The sequence below is a fragment of the Cricetulus griseus genome, chromosome 10 (assembly GCF_003668045.3).
Source record: "Cricetulus griseus strain 17A/GY chromosome 10, alternate assembly CriGri-PICRH-1.0, whole genome shotgun sequence".
Lineage (NCBI taxonomy): Eukaryota > Metazoa > Chordata > Mammalia > Rodentia > Cricetidae > Cricetulus > Cricetulus griseus.
Window position 1 is genome coordinate 10,718,126 of NC_048603.1, and position 25,713 is coordinate 10,743,838.

Consider the following 25,713-nt stretch of genomic DNA (forward strand, 5'->3'; position numbering starts at 1 on the left):
ACATGCATATTATCTGAATTAACAAATTAGGCTTTCATATGTTTTCAAGTGAGCTCTATATTTGATCACTACTGGTCTCTTATATTTTTGGTGGTGAGCCTTGCCTTTAACAGCTGAGCCATCTCTCCAGACCTATTGGTCTCTTCCTATATGTATGCCCATTAAAAAGTATTTCTGGGCCTTTTTTCTGGGCTTAACTTTTTTGAGACAGGGTCTCATGCAGCTGAAGATGACCTTGACTGTTTTGCCTCCACCTTCCAAATGCTGGATTTATAGTCACGAGCCACCATGTCTCATATATGTGGAGCTAGAGATCCAACCCAGAACTTCAAACATGTTAGACAAACACTCTACAAGGACCTATAATATCACCAATCCAAATCTGCTTATCTTTCCATGTTTTTGAAATTATCTGATAGCTTTAGAAAATGTCATAGTCACTGGCCATAGAGGGCTATAACTTATGATTTTTTTAATACAATAAATTCTTATTAGAATATCAGGATGATAATAAGCACACTATAATTTTAAATTACTTATTCCCCTGCATGTTTAGAATGGAAAGGTATTTGATTATTTACGTTTGTACTCATGACATGGGAGGTAGAAATAAAAAAAACAAACAATATGAATGTAAATTAGATATTTTTAAATTCATATCACAGAATCAAAATATTAGATAATAGTGGTATGAAACTTTTTCTGTAGAGGTAAGCAATTTCTGACTCTTCCTAGAAGAATATACAATATACAAATATACATGCAAATATCCACATTTGTAGTTTACATAATATCTTACTATTTGGTTAGTGGCTGTGATTCAATATTAGGTCTCAACTTTCTCTAACAAATGATTCACAATCAAATGAAAAGATATTAAAAAAATAGGACATGATTTTAGAAACTCACTTTGTAGCTTCATGGCTGTTGGCAGTATTTCCTTGGAATTGAGCCTTCTGTGGCTGTAGCTCACTGCATTGTGTTTCGTACAGTCTTGCTATTGTACTGGGTTCGTCTCCATCCTGAAATCTAAATCTCCAAGTCAGGGGTGTCTTTGGAATGCCCGGTTTTCTCTCCATCATTAGCCGATGGTTGAAGTGAGAAGTTTGGACCTTTCCACTTCTCTCCCTCAAGAAATGTTTGATTCTGATTAAGACAGTGATGGCCTGAAGCCCAAGGAAACAATCTCTGTTTTGGGTTCAAAAGGACAAGTTATTCATTTACTTAAGGAATGTCCAAGGGTAATATTTAGCTTCTACAGTTAAACATGTTTATGGGCTGGAATCCTGTGCTCGCCGGGCATGCACCATTCCTTTTGAAATACTAGCTTAAGTCATACTATGTGTTCTGCCATCCAAATGTATTGTTACACCAAATTGGAATTAAAAATAAGATGCAATGCTCACGGATGATAATAATAAGTGCCGTTGGCGATGTGAAGTCACTGAAGTGGAAATGTGGACTGTGTCCGGAGGGGCCGTGATGGGGAAGCCTATGGGATAGCGCAGGAGACCAAAAACTGAACTTCCGTAGAATCTGTCAATCCCAGTGGGAGTGTGTTCCAAACACTTAAGAGCAGGGACCTTAAGCAGTTTATGAATAGCTACAAGGAGAGCAGCATTGCCCAGGGTGGCCAAGAGCTATAACCCATCCAAGCATTCACAGGGAACAGATGAACAAATACATTGCAGAACAGACACAGGAACCATGGGCATAACACTATTGCTAATCAGGAAAGAAGCCTTTTCTTTCTTTCTTTCTTTCTTTCTTTCTTTCTTTCTTTCTTTCTTTCTTCCTTCCTTCCTTCCTTCCTTTCTTTCTTTCAATGTGCATTGGTGTTTTGCCTGCATGTATGTCTGTGTGAGGATGCCAGATCCCTGGAACTGGAGTAACAGATGGTTGTGAGCTGCCTTGTGGGTGCTGGGAGTTGAACCCAGGTCCTCTGGAAGAGCAGACAGTGCTCTTAACCTCAGAGCCATTGTGATTCTTTTAAGCTGCAGCTGCTGATACAAAGAAAGGAAGCTATGGATGAACAACCCACAACCCACGCGGAGTTTATTTACCAGAAGAGGGGGGGATGGAGCTGGGTTGTCAGCCAACCCAAGAGGAGCCAAAGAGGGAGAAAGATGGAAGGCTGGGGTTTCCCACAGGTGCTGAAGTCCTCACGAAGGCCTTAATGCCTTAATGCGTGGCCAGTGACGTGGTGATGACTTAGCAAGTTTTCCTGTGCATGCCCCGCCTGCAGTTAGTGGGGGTGGGATCACCCAGGTGTATTGTTCTTATAGCCATCTCTTCCCTCCAGTCCCTGGAATGAAGCCTTATTGGTAAAGAAAGCATAAACTTTAAGAATATTGTTTTAAATCACTAGTTCTCAAAGGTTACTGAAATGTGGGGTCATGACTCAAAGGTTGACAACCACTTCTTTTAAGAGAAATAAGGTAGCCACAGAAAGAAAATACTGTAAAATCTTACCTTATAATATATATATACACATTTTTTTTTTACTTTATAAAGTATATTACGTATTCAGATTAATAGAAACAAAAGCAGACTAGTGGCTACCAGGGCCCAAGAACAGGGAAAAAAAAAAAAAAAACCCAAGAGAGATTATTTAATGACATACAGTTTTAGGGCTGCAAAACAAAAAATTCCTGACAACTATTTCATAATAGAACATATTTAACTGCACATTTAAAATGACTAAGGTGACGAGGAGCAAAGGTATGGTTTTAAAGATTATGCATTTAAAATGTCTACTTTAGTGTTGTCTATTTGAGTCATTTAAAATATTGTTTGGTAAACCAAAAGACACAGCTTCCTGTCAGCGGCTGGTTACAGGCTAAGTTTCCCAGCCTAAATCATGGCTAAAGAGTGTATGCTGTTAGCTGGATAGTGGAGGCCAACAGGAATGTGTGTGAGCCCGGGGCGGTGCCAGCATCTGGTGTGTGTGTGTGTGGGGGTTGACCTGAGACCACTGAAAGTTTCCCGAGTTTGCCTGGGAAATGTTACTGCTCCACACCTCACGGAACCTCGGGGCTGATCCAGCCATGAAGGATGGATGATAGACAGTGACGTCTATATGGATGATTTATTATGACGTAGAACGGGCATTAGAACACAGCCTGTCCCCGCCCTTGTCTCCTCCTCCCGCTTTAAGAGTGCAACTCTGGGCAAGCGACGGACCCATCCAAAGCCTTAGCTTTCTTCCTCAGGGAGCATGAGTGACTACCCAGTGGCACTCTCAGGAACAGTGTGTCAAGGAGCTGTGTAATGTTTACCGAAGTCTCCGGCACTGACCAACAGTGAGTCTTTGTTATCATTGACAATAACTTGTTTTTCAAAAGGGATGATTGAAGATAAGAGCTTTCTGACTGGGAAAACAGAGTCATCCTGGTTCTCCAGTCCCTGAAGTCACGTTTTATAATCACTTCCATTGTGTGGGTTATTTGGGTCCTTCAACTGTTTTATTGTTACTGCTGTTCTCTTTAAACCCAATGACGCACTCATAAGTCACCAAAGCTTTGTCATCTCCGTGTGATATAGCAAAGAACTGGAGAGCCTGAGTAAAATCATGAAGAGGCCCAAGGCTGTTAACTATCTTTTCTGTGGCACTGGCACACTGTGCAAGCCTTTTTAATCTTTTTCTTTAGGTCAGTTTCTTCGCATGGAGAATTAGACTGATATTTATTAAACCATTGAAAGGGAGTTTTTGGTTACCTGTATTTATTTATTTATTTATTTATTTATTTATTTATTTATTTATTTATGTTTTGGGTCCAGATTTCCAAAGTGCAAAGTCAGTAGGATGGTATCTTCTAGCCACTTCTGTTCTTATACTTCTGGTAACTGCATTTTTTGAGTTCCCTCCATCTTTGGGTCTGTCAGACAGAACCTGAGTAAGACTCTGAGTTATCTTGTTAATGGTGTTTCCCCTCCCCAATTCTTTTGCTTAAAAAAGTAGGTCCAACCAAAATAGAGCTGCAGCAGCTGTGTAAGGGAAGTTAGGTCTACTCCACAGTGCTCTATCTGATAGAGAAGCCAGACAGTGACCAGACAGACAGGTTACCCAACGGTAGGAGTTAAGCAGAAACATCAAATGTTATCATCAAGAGTTAGTTTGAAAAAACAGCAACCATTTAACTACTTTTACATACTGGATACTTTTTCCATGAATTATTAGTGTGATAGAATATTTTGGAGGCATATTTGTTCTCTTTATGTCAGAGTGAATGAAGACAGGCAGGGAGGTAAGAAAAAAAAAAAATGTTGCCGAGAGCGGCACAGTCAGTCTAGTAAGCACAGGGGACATTTAGGTCATCTGAGTCCGGAAACAGACTGTTTAGTACAAAGGGTTTCCCACATTCTTCCCTCCTGGATGGCAAGCCACGCAGAAATGTCACTGTCTCCTCCCACTGTGCCCAGACCTTCCTGCCAGTTTACTTTAGTCCAAGTCACAAGCTCCTTTACTTTGGCAGGCCTTGGAAGCCACAGGCCAGGCCTAGCCCAGGACCTCAGGTAAGAAGAAAAGACAGACGGGATGTTGGAATAAATCCAACACGGAGCACCATGTCAGGGAATAACAATTAGATGCAGCGAGCTTCTTGTGGTCAGTGTAAAACCAAGCACAGCCATAAGAGAGTGGTGTGACGAATGTCCCACAGTAGGCCAGCAATGTGACCGGGAAAAGTCACATTCAATTTAAAGACTACAATCAAAGTAGACATGGTCACAGACAGGCAAACTGAATGTAAGAGAGTTTTAAGGGTATATATGAGGATAGTAGCCTACATCAGCCATATGGAAAGGGGAAATTACTTCTGGGTGGTTCGATTCCATTCTAGGGAAAAATAATTGCGGTTGTCTAGGTGGCGACTAAGGCCAAAGTAAGCAAAGTAATCGCTGTAGCGGCGGCTGCATTTGGATGACGGTGGCTCGGATTAGCAGGAAGAATTGGTAAGAGCCATAAGGAACCACAAAGAACTACCGATTAATGTGTAGCTGGGTACTTGGCAATAGATCTGTTGTTTCTGCCCTTTTTAGCCCTGTACATTTTTGTGATTGCACACATAAACCCAATGTGCCTTAAAAAGTGTACTGTGTATGAGAAAGAATTACAAGGACTCAACATCCCTGACCCCTACAGAACTACCAACGTCCTCTAGATGAATCCACTCTTTTAAAAAGTAGGCAAAGTCAGGTCTTTGCCATGTGTGTCTGTGGGAAAGGCTGCATGAGAACACTCGGTGCAGCAAGACAACTCCATGAATCTCGGGATTTCTGCTTTGGGAACCACGTGGGCTGGATCAGTCGGTGTAGCCAGGGCACAGAATAGAATGAAGGATCATTTAGGTGTAAGTTGATAGCTTGAAGCAGCAACTGCAAGAAGAAGGAAGTGAGAAGGCCAGAGAAGTGCTCAGCCACCAGCCCGCATAGGGCTGCAGATGAAATACAAAACACACGGCTAAAACACAGCATTGAATGAAGTCATACCAAACGATTATCCACTGCTAATCTGAAATTCAATTGATCTGGTTTTGCTGGGCTTTGACTTAGTAACTGGGAAGCTTCTTAAGGGGACCAGTCAGCTGCTGATAAGGTTGCCAAACAGGATGACACAATAGCCCCATTCTGCAAACGAGACTCAGCGGCTGCTTCTGGAATCTTAGTGGCCTGTGCACGGAGGGGAGCTGGAAAGCCACAGGAATCAAACAGAAAATAGGGACCTGGGTCAGCCTTGCGATTTTCCTCTGGCGCCCCCTGTTGGCAGAACCAAGCACGGAGGAAGCAGAAACTTGGCCTGGAAAAACCTGCAAATGCTATCCGAGAACCAAGGAAGAATTGGTTTGGTCCTGAAACGGGAACTTAAACACCGGCGCATGTACAACCATGGTCAATACAATTTATCTAAATATCAAGGCAAAGGGATACACGCGTATGAAAATGTTTTTATTGAGCCTCATTATTTTGTGTGCTAGCTGAAAAATAAATTACCGAAAGGGATTTATATAATCCCTGGGAAATCCGCATGCCAATTTCAAGTTTTATTAAAGGATATAGTTTATAAATATAATAGTTTTCTTAAAAAAAAACGCTGTGACGTTTTCTACATAAACACATTTAAAAGTTACTCTCCCAAAACACACAGAAAAAAAAAATCGAGTAAAGGCATACTACAAAAATAATTGATATACATACGTCTCTCTTACAGGTAGAATGAGCACAATGTAAAAATGGAGAATCTTCATTCCTAAAGTTACTAAAGTTATTATATTGGCTTGAAGTGTATGGGTTTAATTTAATTTAATTTAATTTTTGGCTGCTTTTTGTTTTGTTTTGGACACAGGGTTTCTCTGTGTAGCCTTGGCTGTCCTGGAACTCCCTCTGTAGATCAGGCTGGCCTCGAACTCACAGATCTCCCTGCCTCTGCCTCCCGAGTGCTGGGACTTGAGGCGTGTGTTTTGTTTGTACCTTACTGTGTTGCCCAGGCTTCTCAGATACCTGGTTACAGGACAGTGTCACCAAGCCTGGCCAAAAGTATAATTTTCCTTGTGAACACTCTTTTTAAATATGTAATTTATGCTGTAGGAAATTAAAATTTCCCTTTTGAGATGTCATTGTAGACGATCAATCACCATGACCGTTACTCTACAGAACAAATAACTTTAAAAGCAACCAGCAGACAGTCCCAAAAGATTAGCGTTTGAATTATCATTTTTAATATCACCACTAATTACACATTTTGAATCTCTGCTGCTTTTCATTTTACATGTTATTTAGAATAAATATTAATTTTGCAATCTGGAATAAAAAATACTTAAAAAGAGATTTGTATCTTCGCAAGAATATTTACAGGAAGTGTGTGATGCCAAGTTGGACATTTTCCTGATTAACTTGACTAATATTATCAGCATATCATTTTGTAACTAATGCTCACTAGAATAATGATCTAATTTCTTAAAACCTCCAGAATATTACTTGTAAATAATATAATTTAATTATTTTAGCTAGAGTAATACATTATGTATTCTAGAAAAATTTGGCTACTAAAAAATGGAAGAAAAATATTAACACCCCAAAGAAAAATAATAGTTAATATTCAATGCAGTTCCTTAGAGTAAGTCTCTTCAATATAATGTTTGTCGTGAAATTTTATCTACAAAGGCATAGCTAGCACTTTCCTTTAGTAGGTATTTCACATGATGTTAAAACTCCTTGCAAAACAACGTAAACATTTCAATTTCTTAACATTTCAATAATGTGTCAATTTCTTCATTATCACTATTTATTTTTAAAGGGTCAGCTGTTCCTTACTAATCTGTCATTTCTCATCTGCAATGGGCTTGGAAATTACATAATCAAATGTGTTGTGAGCTCATCTCAATGTGATCTGAAATGAAAAGCTAAAGTCTAAAACCACCTTGTCTTTGGCACATATGTGTTCATTTAAGTAAATCAATGATCAATAAATTTTCTCTCTGTGTTCTCTCTCTCTCTCTCTCTCTCTCTCTCTCTCTCTCTCTCTCTCTCTCTCTCTCTCTCTCTCTCTCTCACACATACACACACACACACACACACACACCAGTGAGATGGCTCAATGGATAAGGTAAAAGTATTTGCCACCAACCTTGACAACGTAAGTTCAATCCTTGGAGCCTAAGTGACAGAAGAAGGGGACTGACTCCTACAAATTGTCCTCTGGCCTCAACACACAGGCATGCCAAAATAAACAAATGTGGAAAAATATATATATTCATCATCCAATTAAAAGATTAAAAAATATGTCTCCAAAGAGTCAGTGTCTGATTAGGGCTTCTGTAATTACTCAGCAACATCATTACTGAGCAGGGGATTCTGTTGGCAATTTGTAGAACCATATAGCACCTTATAATTCTTGCTTACATTTTTTTTTCTGAAAGTATGAGATAAACTGCTAACATCCCTTTTATCTAAAAGTATGTATTAAATAACAAAGGTGGGTGTGTTAAGTAACTGAACTCTCTCTCTCTCTCTCTCTCTCTCTCTCTCTCTCGTGTGTGTGTGTGTGTGTGTGTGTGTGTGTGTGTGTGTGTATCTTAATGAGATTAACGTATCTGAACCGCTACTTTGGGTTAACTAGATTTCCCTTCCCAGTTCAAGTGGGGCTTGTCAGTCCATTGAAGACCTTAAGTGAACAAAAGAGCCAAGGAAGAGAGAACTCTGGCCTGGCTGCTCAAGCTGGGTCACACCTTCGCTGGCACTCACACCTGGACTCACACCTGCACCAAGACATCTGCTTTTCCTGGCTCCCAAGCCTGAACATAAGACTTGTGAATTAGAACTGATGTCACCTATGTTTCTGGTTCTCAGAACTTCTTACTAGATTTGGAACTATATATATTGGCTCTTCTTATTTCCCGATTGCAATCTATAGATCTTGGCATTTTGCAGCTCCCATACTGTATGTGTCTATCCCCTCTATTAAATGATCTACACACACACACGTATGTATGTACATGTGTATGCATACATGTATGTATGTACACATGTATCTATGAAAGTATGTATGTATAAATGTACATATGTATGTATGAATGTATATCTCTTGTTTTTTATTTTTTGATGAATTCTGACTGATACAGATTGTGGTGCCAACAGATGTCACTGCTGTAGCTGACGCCTAAATATCTTCCTGCCATAACTCACTCCATATTGTATAAAACAGTGTTTTCTTAGGCCCTGTCTTCCCCCGAGAGACTCAGTTCTACAAGTATCACAAACTGATAAACCCACTTTTCCTAAAAGCAAAAAAGTAGTATTCTATAAATTGACCAAAGCATATTGGGACTGGATGTACGCTTGGGTGTTTAAAAGCATTATCACAAAGTCTAGAGCCATAATGAGAAGAGACACAAGAACCTCCTTGCCTGGACCCCATAGGGAAAAGAACAATCAACTCTTCCATAGCGACGACCTCCACCTACCTGTCATCTGACCACCGATGTGTACATCATCAGCTGACCTGAGCACGTGGGAGCTCACAGATCCCAGTCTGATAGCTGGGGAACCAGCATAGGACTGAACCAGGTCCCCTGAACATGGGTGCCAGTTGGGAGGTCTGGGCAGTCTATGGGGCCTCTGGCAGTGGAACCAGTGTTTATCCCTAGTTCAAGAATGGACTTTGGGAGCCCATTCCCTACAGAGGGATACTCTCTCAGCCTAGATACACAGGGGAGCACATAGGCTGTACCCCCAATGATGTGACAGACTTTGGTGATCCCTCATGGGAGGCCTCACCATCCCCCGAGGAGTGGCTGGGGGTGGGATGGAGGGTCAGTGGGGGCAATGGGAGGCTGGGAGGGAGAGGGAACTGGGATTGGTATGTAAAATAAGATTGTTTTTAATATAAATAAAAAAATTATTTTTTTACAAAAAAAGAGATCTATAGATAAATCTCAGACTCTTGGGGGGGGGGCTCAGCTATGTCTCCACTGTGGCTCAGCCTATTCAAATTATGGTCAGTCTGTCAATGTCTATGCTCATCTAGACCCAGGCCTATGGCCCATCTCTAGGGCTGCCATCTTGTCTCTGAAGTCTGACTCCGTTCAAAGACTCAGCTTAAAGGAGTTATCCTGATGAGACTGTAGTTTGGCTCCATGGCTGGTAGGTGGACTCTCCAGAAGTTATCCAATAGGATTAATTTATTATACTCCTGTAGACACCGCCCCACTGCCACCCCCATGGAGACTCTCTTTGCTTCTCTCTCTGCCTCTGCCTCTGTCTCTAGTGTGTCCTCTTTGAATTCCTTGAACTCTGCTGTGATCTCCCCAACTTTTTTTTTGTAGCCATCCTATTTGTTTGTTTTTTTATGTGTGTGTGTGTAAAAAACATAATTACTGTACAATGTAATGTGGGATCTAAGAGTTCATATTGTAGGTAACGTTGTGCTTGCCAATGGCCGGGTATCAAGGGGAATGGAGACTACTAAGACAATTACAGCCAATGAAACCAACTCAGCTTGTGAACTTACTATTGTTCAATAAATTCCAACGCCGTGGAAATACATGACTATTTTGACCTATGTTTCCCATGTAGTGTGCTCCTAACACAGAAGGAGCAGTTTCAGAACTGAGTAGAGTCTGGATACTCAAAGAGCTTTGAGGTCTATCTACACTGGAAATAATAAAAAGGAAGGCCAATTTTGATGATCCCTCAGATAAACAGGGGTACCTTACTGGAAGCAAGAGGAAAAGCAGTCCTTATTACAAAGCAGCAAAAAAATCAGGATTTACCTGCTGGTGCTTTGTGGATGGTAGACTTGGCAAGCAACCCAACAGTATTTAGCAGAGGTGATTTCAAAGCAAAATATTCAAGGTGTGGTTCCGAATCCTATTACTGTGTGCAGTAAACTGTGAGGTGAGAGAATCATTTTAAAAGGAGCGTTGGGAAGAAATGATCAAGAACTTGGAGGCTTAGAAAATTCTCATCTTATCTATATGGTAAAACCCACAGGTACTTGGCCTAACCAGTCCGTAATAAGTAGATTATGGATGTAAAATCTGGCTCCCATCACCCATCCTAGAAGAAGCCAAGAGTACAGATGAGAATGATCAACAGACATCCTACCAGCTTGCAATAACGGGATGAAATGGAGATAGGCCATTATACTTTGTATTCCAGAGAGCAGGCCACGGAGCTATTTGGTTACAACTTGTGATATTCTTTATATACAAAGAAGAGTCACCTAGGAAATTATTCAAAAGTCATCAGGGTTGCACATGGGCCTAAGCAAACTGGCTGTTTCTTACTTTGGGGTGGCACTGCCATCTGCAGGGCCTAGAGGGCAGAACATCAACCCCAAGGATTGTTCTAGTGTTTTAAGGTCTGGTGGCATTTGCCCTACCCAGCTGAACTCTTCCCTCCTTCGTGTCTTTCCCTTTTCAGAAGCTATCTCTATTTATCCTAGGCCAGCCCACTCCATTTTGGAAGCATGTAACTTCTCCGTTTTCACAGGTTCATAGCTGTAGAGCGCTTTAGTCTTAGTGCACAGTCATTAGTCAGATATTAGCAGACTTGAAATCTATTACAGATGGACCATGCCCCTGATAACTGGCTCTGTGAAACTATGAAGAGAACCACAGGATATTTTTAAAGATGCTATTTTAAATTATATATATATATATATATATATATATATATATAGAGAGAGAGAGAGAGAGAGAGTGTTGGGGAGGGTGGGTATCTATACAAAAGTGTGGTGCCTCCAGAGGCCAGAAGAGGCACCATATCCATGGAGCTGGAGAGAGCTGGGAACAAACTCTGGCTGTTTGCAAGAGCAGTACAAACTCTTATCCACCGAGCCATCTCTCTGTCCTCGAAACAAGGATTTATGTCAGCCACACCTGATTTAGATAATATTTAGTAAAGAATCTGGACATTAGACTTAGAGTTTATTTCAGAATGGCTTGTGACTGCTGAGATGAAACAGACATATGTTACAAGTGGGAAGGGGGAAGGATGCTGTGAACTCACTCACAGTTTCTCAAATCCACATAGGGCTAAATAAAGCCAAGCCTCCCATGGGATGGTACTCGGGAAAGAGAATGCTGCAGGAACAGTTGGATTTAGATGAGATCACGGAGTAGAAGTTCTCAGGATGGTTACTTATACACAAGAGATGAAATCTGTTTCTCTCTCTCTCTCTCTCTCTCTCTCCTCTCTCCATCCTTTCCCTGCTTTCCTCTTTCCCTGGTGAGAACATAGTGAGAAAGTAGCTATCTACAAGTCAGGAAGACTCTTCTCCAGAACTTAGTCATACATTTCTATAGCTTAAACATCCTTGTCTGAGATGACGGAAAACAACAACAAACCTCTGTGTTTCCCTCTTAGTGTCACCTATACTGGTGTATAATCTGCCTCTTTGGCTACCTGACATACGTCCTCTTATCTTTGGCAACAGCACCCCAATTGTTTAATAATTCCACCTCTTTGTAACATATCTTATGTTCTTCAAGAATAGTTGGCGTGACTCTAAATTCAAAATAGGATCCGAGACACAAGCCTAAAGCTATTTGGTGTCATTTCAAACACAGCTGAATTGGTGGGGTAGGGTGGGACAATAATCTTAGTTAATTCATGTAAGCCAAACAAGATTTTTGCTTCGGAGTTTGACACTACAGAGTTTAACTGTACTTTGCTGGATGCACATGAGACAGCATGTATGAGATTTTCAGTCTTAACTGTTCCCAGGAGAAAGCTGGCTACTTAGGATTGAACATTTTAATCATGAATCGTCCAGGATGTGGCCATCTTGGGACCATGAAGTAAGAATACAGAAAAGAGTTATCACCATGGATGCAGAGACGAGAAATGGAAAGTACAAGAAAATATTTGTTTGTTGTTTTTAATCATTTCTGCAAAAGGCCCAGCCTCATTTTAAAGTCACGTTGCCTGTGAACCTCTCAGCCAATTTGTTTTTGAAAGTTGCATTTGTTTAAATAGGCTTAATAGTAATTTCCGGCTATCGGCACTCAAAAACAGACTTGGGGAAGGTGAAGCATCCATTTGTGGTAACCCGCCCCATCTTCCAAGGGTTGGCCCTGCCTCCCAAGTTGCTGATGTCTCTAAGCATCTCCTCTATGGGAATAGTTCTCAGCCATGTCTGTCTGTGTACAGAGAGGGTAGGGGCCACTACACAGCCAAGATCACAGGGGCAGCTTTAACAGCAACTCTTCCAGATGTCCTCCTAAAGCGTCTGGTCTGCCAGTGCCCTCTTTGGTTTAAATCGTGAGTTCCCATGGCTTACAGGGACACCCCAAAGTCCCTCTCTATCAGCCAGCTCCTCATGCTGACCTTGCAAACTCATTCACTGCTTTGAACCTCAAATAGGAACACTGGTTTCGTGTCAGATGAGGCTTATAATTGGTTAATGAGGTTAGAGGATTTGAAGAATAGCCACTATTGCCTGAATGTTGACATGCCAGTAGGCATAAATCCTTCATTTTCCCTTTCCCCCTTCCTTTGGACAGTGTTACAGTGAAAACTTTTAGCCTTTTGGTGTTGACTTCTATGTCATTTGATTCGAGAAACTCAGAAGCAGGTTTTCCATTAAGACACGTGGGAAGTTAGCCGCATGAAGATCCCCAGTACCCCGCAGAAGTTAAAGGTTCCTGTGACTCAAGTCTAAAAAGCACATGGTTCTTCTCTGTCCCAGACTGTATTAGCTGCTTAATCAACTTCAGACAAATAAGAAGGGACCTATGGAGGTAACATTTGACATCCCAGGTCTTGAAACTGGGTCATACCAATCTCAACAATTTTACAAATCCTGTTTTGTAAACTTGATGATTTTGAGATAACTTTAGTGTCCAAGTTGGGTGTATTTTGTTGAATCTTAAGAAAAAACTCATGACTGTGTTAATTTTGGGCAGTCTCGAACCAGTAACTAAGTTGCCTGGCTCTTTATTCTGGCGGGCACCACCTGATGCACACAGGGCTTGTCAAGGGGCTGTTTTCAAGTTTCTCCAAATTACTCTAAGCTAGTCTACCTCGTGTGTGTGTGTGTGTGTGTGTGTGTGTGTGTGTGTGTGTGTGTGTGTGTGTTTCAGTAATTAAATCTTTATCATAAGGAACTTTCAGATAAGAAACATCACAGTGAAATACCTAGACCAAAGGTCTGTACACCTCAATAAAAACCTAATGCAGTTAGCACAACCATTCTGAAGGTGTGATTCTCTAGGGCATCACTGTTGGTCATACTTTTACTTTCCTACTGGAACATTGCCTTTGATGTTTTTGGCTCCTTTCCATAGCAATCCCCATTCCCGGCAGATGGCAGCTGTTCCCTTTGCTTAGCTGTTTATCCTTTATTGGTACAGAATGCACCAAAGTGCAAGTTTCTGGATTTTTGCCCTCAACATCCATTTTAACCATTTTTCTTTGAATTCTTGTCTCTCTCTCCTTTTAGTTTCCATCCTGTAACTTATCGTTCTTCTTAAGTCATCATGCTGGATACTTGGTAAATGAAAAAAAATTATGTCTTGGTTATCATTAATTGATTATATCAAACTAAACTGGATGTTCAGGTAGCCTGGAGTTCTTCAAGGGAGGGGGAAAAAAAAGAATCACATATCCAGAGATAGAGAGGCAGCATGAATGACTGTCCTGAGTCCCAAATCAGAGAACCCAGGAAATGTAACTAGGCATTATTGAGTTTATTGTTCTCATAAAGGGGCATATTAAAATTGCAAGCATAAATCACAGGCAGGGGTCAAACACAGACCAAACCATCTAAGCTGTGCCTTGACAGCATGCTGACACAATTGTAGCAGCCATGAAAATTATGTAAGTCCATAGTCAGCTGCTACATGAGCTCGTTATTTCAAAGCATTTGCAGCCAGAGATATAAATAATAATGCATTTACCTTGTAGAAACAGCTCCCACACAGATATTTAGCACTGGATTCTATGAGAGAAAAAGTGCCTAGCACAAACATTTTACAAAGTTTTCCAGTGTTCTGATTTCATAACAGTTTAGGATTGATTTCAATGGGCAATGTCAAACTACTCAAGTGTGAAATATGATTTACTGAAAGTGATTTTATGATGGAAGGTAAGAATGTTACAGTGGGTGTACTACGTGAATGCCAACGAGATATATGCACTTCGTTATTATTTATTCTAAATTAACCATAATCTAACTAAATAGCATTATTTTATACCCTTTCAGTAAGGTATCTCGGCGGGGCTCAAATAATCTCACTAAAACTGCTTAGAATAATGTTCTACACCTTCTTAACTATTCAATATTTGGTATAAAATGATCTTTTAAAACAGATTCAAATGTCTTTTTAATATAGCATCTATTAAAGTACAGGGAAATGAATGGTTACTCTGTTGACTAAAATTTGGAAACGAGTTGGCAAGATGTAGAGTTTGTCTAAATTGTAGATTTACTTAAAATTAACAATTCTTTTAGGGATTTATTCTATAAACCTCATTGGTCAGGAGAGTCCAAGGGAGTTGCAAAACAATATAAGTTACTGCCAGTTCTTTTGGTTGCCTCTCAGAAGTCAAAAATAGGACCCTACTGCTGAAGCCACCACCCACTTGGGACAGCACGCTTGGAAGAACTGAGCCAGAACACTTCCTTGAGGACTAGTTCTGGAAGGAGCTATGCAGGCTGCTAAGAGACAAAAACCAATCAATGGTCCCACCCAAACCACAACAATGACAAGAATGTCAAGATACCTGCAAAGGTACAATAGTGCCACTTACACCCTTGTGGGTAACCAACAGCTAATTGAGCCTAAACCCTCAGCAGGAGGGACTTAATGGCTGATATTGTAAATACAGATCACTACTGGTAAGTTCAAGGACCATAGCAAAACACCCACTATTGCCATTTTCCTCAAGCAGTATTATTTCTAAATGCATTCTAAATAGTTATCCTGACATATAGAGATGAGTGCAGCTCTCATGTCTCAACAAAGTTTTTTTTTTTTTCAGAGAGAGATACCATTATAGAACATGACAACTGGAGAGACCACAGAATTTGGAGAACAAGTGACTGACTGTGGAATGCTCAGCCCCGGATGATACAACTACAATGTGATCTCCACTCCTAGATCTCAGGGGACATTGCAGACAAGGAAGGCAAAAAGCCCACAGATGGCAGAGGACAGGAAGCCTGCTGTGAGACTGTGAGAAGCCATAGGGAGGCTATGCTTATGTTTTCTCAACAATATGGTCACCTATAAAACCCCAGAAAACCAAGTTGACATGCCAGTGTGGACAGAGAAAATCTCACAAGGCCTCACACCTGGATAAAGAACTCCAGGCCATCAATGGCTGCTGAGAGAGGGAGAATCAGTCTTCTCTAGGGGCGAGTCCCTGACAGGTCCAAACCTCAGCGAACAGCCCTAAACACATACACACCCAAGAGCAGGTAGTGAACTCAACAGGATATGTTTGTAAATGTACAAGTATATAAAATATATGTATGTAACTGCAAAAACTAAAGAACAAGTGGACATGAGTTTGAGAAGGAATGGAGGGAGAGTTCCAAGGAAGAGAGAGGGAGGAAAATATAAATGTAGTATTGACAAATGAAATTATCAATCAACCAATCAATAAAATTACTTAAGATAGTTACTGAGGGAAAAAAAAATGTAGGGAATACATTGGTCTACAAGCCGTAGATTAAAACTGCTCCTGACCAAAGTGAATGAACGAAAACAAAAGACAATTCCAACCAAAGAGGATCAAGAAAGTGTGATGATATTTGCACTACTGAACACTATATAACCATTGACTATGGTGATATTATAGGGTTATACTATTGACACAAAAATATGCAGTATAATATATTAATATACTTAGATAATAAGCCGAGTTTAAAAGAATAGACCTGTGGACGGCATGTTCTCAATGCTGATGCCAGTAAACTTAAACAATGAAGCAAACAGAGCATGTCCCGGCCATTGAGGAGTTGGTTTTATGGCACTTGTCTTACAGCTTAGCCAGTTTTGTAAATATGTCACATATGTTTCTATGAAGTTAGAAAATATGACACATTATTAAAGCAATACAGGAAAACACATCTACCCTTAACTTCATGGACTGGCTGACTTTTTTTTTTTTTTTAAGCACCTGCTCAGATAATTTAGTCTGAGGATTCAATGTACCCAACCAGCCTGGCGTTCCTTATAGCAACATGGTGATAGAGCAATAATAAATTCCCATGAAGCACATATGTAAAATTTACATCCATTTTCACCATTTCTTTGTGTACATATTAATGCATGCACAAAATCTATTTAAATTCAAGTCTTGCTGTTTTGGTTTTGATACATCAGGTTATCGGACACCTCAGTCTAATCAGGCGAGTGCTAATATATTGCTATATATACCTGGAGGTGTATATTCCCCATGATCGGCTTTCTTTTTTTTTTTTTTCCCAAGAGATTATTTTTTTATTAGTTTAAATGGAAACAAGGCTGCTTCACATGTCAATCCCTTCTCCCTCTCCCTCCCCTTACCCCCTCCACCCACCCCCCACCTCATCCCCCCTCTGCTCCCCAGGGAGGGTAAGGCCCTCCATGGGGGTTCCCTAAAGTCTGCCATCATCCTGGGTAGGGCCTAGGCCCTCCCTCATGTGTCCAGGCTGAGGGAATATCCCTCCATGTGGGATGGGCTCCCAAAGTCCCTTCTTATGCCAGGGATATATACTGATCCACTACCAAGGGCCCCGTAAAGTGCCAAGGCCTCCTCATTGACATCCATGTTCAGGGGTCTAGATCAGTCTGGGGTCCAGGCTCTCCCCCTTGTTCAGGTCAGCTGTTTCTGTGAGTTTTACCAGCCTGGTCCCCACCTCTTTGCTCTTCACTCCTCCCTCTCTGCAACTGAGTTCCAGAGACTGGCTTACTTTTTAATGACATGTAATTCACAAAGTCATTCTATTATCAAGTTTAAAAGCTGAGAGACATAATAGCCAGCAATAATAAGAAATACCAGTGAAAAAAAAGAGCAAGAAAAGATTTTGGATTCCACATGAAGCAAGTGATTTTTTTTTTTAATGACGTGAATATATTTTTTTTATGACAGTCTGACTGATGCTAGATGGTAATGTCAAAAAGATAAAGAAATATTGAGAAGGATAACTGTTATCAAAAGATGTCATCATTCTTCCTACCAAACGAAGTCAAAGGGAGGAAAAAGAGAAAACAATAAAGTGTCTTGGGCCTTATCAGCCATGGTGCTCATCTGTATCCTATCTTCTGTCTGGTATAGCCTCTCACATTAAACTCTTTCCTACAGGCAGGGAGTGCAGAACACGGCCATAGAAAAGAAAGACCTGAGCCTTCCAAAATGGTGCGATATAAAAAAGTGAATATGACTTAATGAGGACCTGGCCAGTGAAGTCTTCCATCCTTGGTACTTTGGAAATTTGACAGATCGTGATCTCAGGAGAAAGGTGTTCTCCACTTTTCACACATGAAGAAGCTCAGAAAAGGGTGTATTGTTCATGCTCACACAGCTCAGAAGGAAAGAAACAGCTTATAAATTCATATCTGGGTCCAGAATCAGTCTTCATTACATGGTTGATGGAACAGAGGGTGGCGAGATACAATAAGACCAATAACCTAAAATGTCATGAAATGTTAGATTAGACAAGGATCCCATAGATCATGGTCCCACTTTCTTCATACTGGGGGAGCACAGAGGCTCTCAGAGGCTAAGAAACTTGTCCAGGCTCATAAACACAGAACACTGGGGAGAAGCCATCACACAATATTTTAATGTGTATTATGAAGCAATAATCCAACTTTCTGGCAGCCACTCTTCAGTGCCTGTCAGTCAATTATTCAGTGATGGAATGTGGTAAACACAGATAGCATCATATAAGAAATCTCACTTGCATTCTCAAAGAAGATATCCCATATTTATTATTAAACCAGAATGGAGAGCTACAGAAAATTATTTTCAAGAATTCATATAGCTTGCGTTGCCTTTCTTTAGCTTCCATTATCTTTATCAATGACTCATGAGTGTTTTGTGTTCTTAAGGGAAGTATCAAAGATTTGGCTTTCAAATTAACCATTTGCCATTTTGACATGCCAATGGAAGCTACCAAGAAGTGCGTATTAATAGCATTTGTATTGGTGTTAGAATGAATTCTCATAAGCCAAAACAAAAGAGGATACTCCTTTATTTTAGATGTATTTATTTTCTGTCTGTGACTGTTTGCCTGCATGTGTATGTATCGTGTGTTCACCTGGTGCTTGTGGACTTTAGATTAGGGTATCAGATCCCCTAGAACTGAAGTCATGGATGTTTGTGAACCACTATGTGGGTTCTGGGGACTGTACCCAGATTCTCTGCCATAGCAGAAAGTGTTCTCACTGCAAGCCACTTCTCCACCTTCAACCAGCTCATTTTAAGAAAAGCTTTGTTACACCAGAGAAAAATACTGATCCACTACCAGGGGCCCCCTAGAGTGCAGGGGCCTCCTCATTGACATCCATGTTCAGGGGTCTGGATCAGTCCTGTACTGGCCTCCCAGACAGCAGTCTGGGGCCCATGTACAGGTTAGCTGTTTCTGTGGGTTTCACCAGCCTGGTACCGACCCCTTCGATCTTCATTCCTCCCTCTCTTCAACTAAGTTCCAGATTTCAGCTCAGTGTATATCTGTGGGTGTCTGCCTCTGATTCCATCAGCCACTGGATGAGGACTCTAGGATGGCATAAAGAGAAGTCATCAATCTCATTTTAGGGGAAAGGCGTTTAGGTTATCCTCTCCACCATTGCCTGGATTGTCAGTTCCTTGTAGGTCTCTGGAAATCTCCCTAGTGCCAGATCTCTCCTCGGACCTATAATGGCTTCCTCTAACATGGTATCTCTCATCATGCTCTCCGGAAACATGGGGAAGGGCCCAGGACCAGCACAGGAAGATTTGGTGGACTTTGCGGAGCCCCCATTGAGGGCCCTACCCTGCCTGGGGAGTGGAGGGTGGATGGGGTTGGGGGGGTAGGTCAGGGTGGGGTAGGAGAGGTGGGGGGAGGGGAGGGAGAGGGAGAAGGGATTGGCATGTGAAACAAGCTTGTTCCTAATTTGAACTAATTTAAAAAAAAAGAAAGAAAGAAAAGAAAAGCTTTGAACTCATTCCTCTCTGAGAGAAGCAAAACTAAAAGCCACGGAATCCAACTGGATCTCTCTCCTTTTGGGGGTAGGGCGTGAATAAGGCAAGTATTCCTACTGAAGATGGCAAAGCAGTTATGAAACTTTAAAGTCTGGAGAACTTACCTGAAGTGTTTGCTTCACCTTCCTGGAATACAAATGAATTCAGCCTCCCAGAAATGTTTAGATGCAGAGCGAGCATATGCAGAGAGCAAGTCCTCGCCCGTGTCTTCTTGCACCAAGTGAGATATGAAGAGTGGGAAAAACAAAGCTGTCCCGTGAGACGTGAACTAAGTATGACCTTAAGCATGTAGCTTATTGGGTATAGATGAGAAGAGCTCATTATGGTTCGAACAAAGTTGAGATGTATTAGTTACCGACACTGGGGAGTAGCCAGTGCTCTCAGCACAGTCTGGAGTCTACGCTACACTGGCCAACACAATGGTCAGAAGATGTTACTCCAAGGGCTACAGATGCTCCTGGGAATGTCCACACGTTATCTGCTCTGTGATCACTGTCAAACAAGAAGCCACTGCCTGAGTGAAATGTTACACAGATCCCATTAACAGGAAGTGAGGTGGGTGTGTCCATGCTACCAGGACACACACAAGGGTTAGGATTTTGTAAAGAGGTAAAACTATAACCACTTTATGGAGCAGAAACCAGTGACTATCCTAAAGTTAACTTTATCACGTAACTATCATATAACTCAAGGCCACTCCAAGCTGGACTTCCTCAACTGAGCAAAACATATATAGTTAGTGGTTTTCTAACTTTGGCACCAATAAAATTATGTATTTAAATACAAACTCTTGGCCTTCACTCTAGAGATTCAGTCTTGCTCTTTATTGTATATAGTTTTGTGCTTCTCAATGCACCACCTATGAAGCAAACTTTTCATTAAATAGCAAAGCAACTGATATTTTGATCTGGACTTCCTAGTCTCCAGAGTGTAGCAGTTTCTGTTTTTATGAAGTACCCAACCTTCTGTGACAGCACCTAAATGTCCCAATGAAGACTGGTATGAAGAAATGATTCCTATAGCAAATACTGTATCCTCCCTCGTATGGAAATAACTTGTAGTGGGCAATGAGGAGAAGAAATCGGAAAGGTTATGATGAGGAACTGAAGGGAGTTATAGTGAAGGTATAGAGGAGGCTGAGCAGAGAGACTCTGTCTTTTAGGGGTTATCTGAGTGGCTGTGCTTAGAATTCTGGTAGAAGGTAGATGCTTCAATCTATTTATGGTATCTCAAATAAAAATAATGACTGTTGGAAACTGCAAGAGAGGCCATCCTGCTGTAAATATAAATAGCAAAGAGCTTGAATGAACAGTTCAGGCCCCAATGCTTTATGGATGATAAACTATTTGAGTTAGAAACTAGAATAATTAACACAATAAACTACTCAAAGAAGTGTTGATTCTACATCATGGCTTCCCTTGGTGATTAATGTCACACTGCAGGAAGACCTAAGTTCTGTTCACAATGAAAAGGGAAGCAGACATAAAAGTCGAGAAAATTCTCAGCCTAAGACACAATGGCTACCACTTTTTCTTCAGTGAAGAACTGTGGCCCAATTCTGAAGAAATACTCATGCAGCTGTATTTGATTATGATGTGGGCTTACTCGGATGCAAAGACAAGGTGATATAAGCAAGTCCCTCAGGGGACACCTGTGCCACCTGAAGATACCAAGAAGCTCAAGGGGATTGAGAAAGGAGACGGTGAGCGCACAGATGGGCCTAGTGACACCCAACAACTTGTATGAGAAATATTTCTCTACTGCACTACAAATAGATTCTGATCGAATTACCAGGTGAGCAACTCCTTGCTCTCCAGTCTGTTTCATCCTCGTAGACCCTCAAATGAAAATATTTATAACCTAGCAGGGGACAGCCAAGCTGGAGATGTCAAAATACGAACAGATTACATTTGACTGGCTTGAGTACATTACTGGTTCAAGTCCCCCCCCCCCCCCCAAGCCGACTAACCTTTAATATTTTGAATGCCACTAAGTACGGGAGAAACACAAGTACTCATAAAACACTCATGAATGGGCCCTCTTGACAAACCTGATAAACAGGAAGACACCTGGATGACAGCCAGTGAATAACCCTGAACGCCAACGTAAACAATTGGGAGCTTGATGTCTAGATCTTTCAGGCTGCTTGATTTTGAGTGGGCATGTAATACAGCAACAGCTTCCTAACGCAAAGAGCTAGCTGCATGTAGCTCCTAGAGTAGCCTCTTCAAGAATGGATTATAAATTGCATATAGTATACCCATGTACATATGGGTAGCAATAATTGGATTCAGTGGGTTAAAAATAACATAAATAAATAAGGGCATGAAGGAGGGGGGCATATGATATGTGTGGGGAGTTCCTGGGGAAGTTTCTTGGGGATTGGGTCAAGATACATTGTACAAACGGATGACATTTCCAAATAATTAATAAAACTAGCACTGTAAAATTATATGTAAACATTTCACACAAATTTCGGAGCAATCCCATAAAGTGATTGGCATCTCAACTGTCCACACGAGCAAAATAAAGTACAAAATGGTAAAAAACAAAACAAAACAAAAAAACCAACAAAATCAAAGCTACAACAACAACAATCCCCGGACTTATCCAGTGAAAAGCCAGTGAGACCAGATAGCAAACCACTGTGGATAATACTGGACTTGCTCGCATGGCACACGAGGCTGAGGCAGGAGGATCAGGCTCATCCCCACCTATGTAGTGAATTGAGGCCAGCCTGAGCTACATGGAGCCCTTACAGAAAAAAAATAAAACAAGAACAATAGAATAAAGAAGTAAATAAGCACAACTGAATTAAAACACTCGTCATTAAGGGCTAATAACCATAGTAACAGATAAGATATGTCAGTTCACTGATGTGCGTTCAACTTTCATTCCAACTTACTAGTTAAGTGTCCTCAAATCATCCCTTGGTGATATTTTTTTCTTCCTTAATAATACATATTTACGCCTCTCAAAAAATAGAACCAAGATTCAACTTCCAAAGAGATGGTTTTGACAGTAGCATGAATGGAAGCTGACCATCACTTGGCTAGCAGCTGTCTCTTGTGACTCTTAAAAACTTGTTTTAGCTGCATGCTAAGGTTTTCCTCAGTGGGCTGGAGATGGAGAGTAAATACCGAGCCTCAATATTCATTTTGGCGCCAAAGGGTCCATGTAGGTTCTGGGAGGAAGGTTTGATCTCTTTCTCTGAGGCACTAATTTGCAACAAAGTTGTCCCCCCAAAAAAAGCAGAAAACCCCAAACAAAGCCTTCTATTACTTCTTAGCTGTGGCTCAGATAGACATGTCTAGGAGGTGCTGCTTGTTTGAGTTGGCTGTCTGTTCTGTACTTGAGCAGAAACCTGAGTGAGATCCATAGTCAAGGTGGACAACAGAACCCTTAGTTCTGTGGTTGATATGATTTAAATCTCATTTTCAAGAAGTATTAACTCACACCCATGCAGGGCACTGTTTCATTAGGGCATTAAGAAACACCAAAGGGGCTTTTAGTATCACAAAGACGGTACTAATTTCTGCTGATTTGTTTTTGGGGTCATGGGTCATGACTCCATTATTAGAAAAAGACAGAAATTTTAATTAATTGGAAAAGCTCAATATACAAAAGGTCTCATCCCAGTGGTGCCTCTGTGTAAGGCCGGGCATTGGTGGCGCACGCCTTTAGTCCCAACACTCGGGAGGCAGAGGCAGATGGATCTCTGTGAGTTCAAGACCAGCCTGGTCTACAGAGTGAGTTCCAAGACAGGCTCCAAAACAATACAGAGAAACACTGTCTCAAACACCCCCCTCCCCCTAAAAGAACAGATCTCATTAGCTATAATTAGAGAAAACACTAAGGGGAAGAAGGGAATTCGAGTGTTTGCAATAGTCGTGAAAAGAAAAGGAAGCATGACACTCATGTAAGAGTTCACACTCAGAAAACCCTGCAGGTGGGTATCTGCTCAGACATACCTTCAAGGTTACAACCTTAATGAGGGAAGGGAATTGCTCAGCCTGGGAAGATGAGAACAAGTCTCAGCCTGGAGCTACGGAAGGCAAGACCAGCCTAGCAGTTAGGAGACAGTGAGCTAGCAGCAACATTTAGTGGAGAAGCATGGAAGCAGAAAAGCCAGTGTGCAGCGACATTGGCAGAGCCCTTACATAAGTGGGCTGGGCAGGTTATGTAAAAGGCAGGCTTGGCTTTCCACGCTCGGCTTGCATAACCATGGGCTTGTCTCGGCTTTTGCTGAAGTGCGTTCTGATTTTTCTTGTAGCCTTTGTATTTTAAGGACATCTGACTCCCTGGTGTGCTCAGATTTCTATGCATGATCTCCTTTAATTATATAAAAAAAACCTTATAAATTACGTCTCTCCACCTTTCTTTAGAGCTGAAGTAATATAACCACGTGATTTTAAATGTTTTGCCCAGCTCACATAGTTAACCCAGGCAGACGCAGGGTCCAAACACATGCTTATCTTGACAGTCTTTAGCTTCTCACCACAGTCCTTCTTCTCCAGAAGTTTATTTATTTATTTTCTTATGTGTGTGGGTGTTTTGTCTGTGTGTCTGTGTGCCCCACAGGCATGCAGTACCTAAGGAGGCCAGAGGAGGGCATCATATTCCCAGGAGTTATAAGCCCCTGTAAAATCTGGGAATTAAACCCTGGTCCTCTGGGAAAGCAGCCAGTGCTTTTAACCATCAAGCCATCTCTTCAGCCCCCACACCACAATCTTAAATAGAAAGTTTTTTCCACTGTTACCAGGAATGATTAGTTTTTATTCTGAAATTACCAAAACAGTGTTTAGTAAAAGAACCAGATAAAACCAGCCGGTGATGCTTTCTTCTTACTGATCAGTCTTCTCAACTATACCTCTGATCAAGTGATGTGACAAGTCTATTTTTCTTCACTCTTCTCTTTGTTTCACAGTATTTACCACCTTGCTAGTTGGTGGAAGTTCCTAAGGGCCTTGCTTAATGCTCTGTTTGGTAGAGTTCTCACATATTTCTGGTGCCACTGGTATCCACAGAGACAACAGAATTAGCAGAGAAGCAGGAAAATGCAGGATTTCTGCAATGCTTAGAGGTCCCTGTCTTTGGAGTTCTTCCAATACATCAATTGATAGTCTTCTTATTACAGGCTTTAGCTGAATTAAGGCAACTTCCACGGCTCGGTTCTCCTCCTTTGTGAGTCCACAGTCGAGCAGAACTAATTTGCAAACGGACACAGCGCATTTTCCTTAGTGGCACAAACTCCTCGGATAATCAACAAATAGGCAACTCTGCACTGCTTGTTCTATGGATTTCTCAGGTTTATCAACAGTTGCGCAGGCATTTCCTGTCAATCGAAAAGCACATTTCAACCCTGACTTCACGTTCTTCCTCAGACACTTCCCGTCACAGTTTTCAGCATTGGAAAGCACTTGATATTGGAAAGCACTGAAGTCTTAACACAACAGACAAATACTGTTTTCAATTCACTGTGGGTAAGAATCCAGTCTTAGGAGTGGTGGATGCCTAGATTATTTTCAGTTTTAGCCTTTGCAGGCACGCACGCACGCACGCGCGCACACACACACACACACCTACAGACTGTCTAATAAGATCTTTCTAATAAGCTAAAGGATATACATATATACATATACATATACACATATATACATATACACATACATATATGTATATATATACATATATATATATATATATATATATATCTTAGACTCAAATACATGATAATTAAGATGAGCCTGGACCCAGGAGATTATCGTACTTTGTCAGCGTCCAATGTCTTGCTAAATGAGCCAGTACAAGACTCAAGTATATTATTAGTCTGAAGCAAAGCGATCTATACTACTAATCTCCTTCTTCATTAGTGTTTCCGTAGTCAACTCCTAGTCTGCAGAAGAGCGTTACTTCAAGAGTATGTAGTTAAGGTCATAATTACACATAGTGCCAAGCACATACTAGAAACTTTTCAATTCCCACTAAATGGGACATTTGGCAAAGGGGCACTCTGCAAACATTTGGAGAAACACACTG

The 25,713-nt window shown here is 41.1% G+C and overlaps 1 protein-coding gene across 2 annotated transcripts in view; it reads right to left on the reverse strand.

The window, feature by feature from the left end:
* Oxr1 (oxidation resistance 1) overlaps nucleotides 1–1,782 on the reverse strand; it is a 146,910-nt gene extending 145,128 nt beyond the window's left edge. For both annotated transcript variants that reach the window (XM_027431460.2, XM_027431458.2), the window contains exon 1: nucleotides 910–1,782. In XM_027431460.2, coding sequence (XP_027287261.1) covers nucleotides 910–922 — 13 coding nt within the window. In that variant the 5' untranslated portion in view covers nucleotides 923–1,782. The remainder of the gene's footprint in view (nucleotides 1–909) is intronic.
* Nucleotides 1,783–25,713: the final 23,931 nt, after the last annotated feature.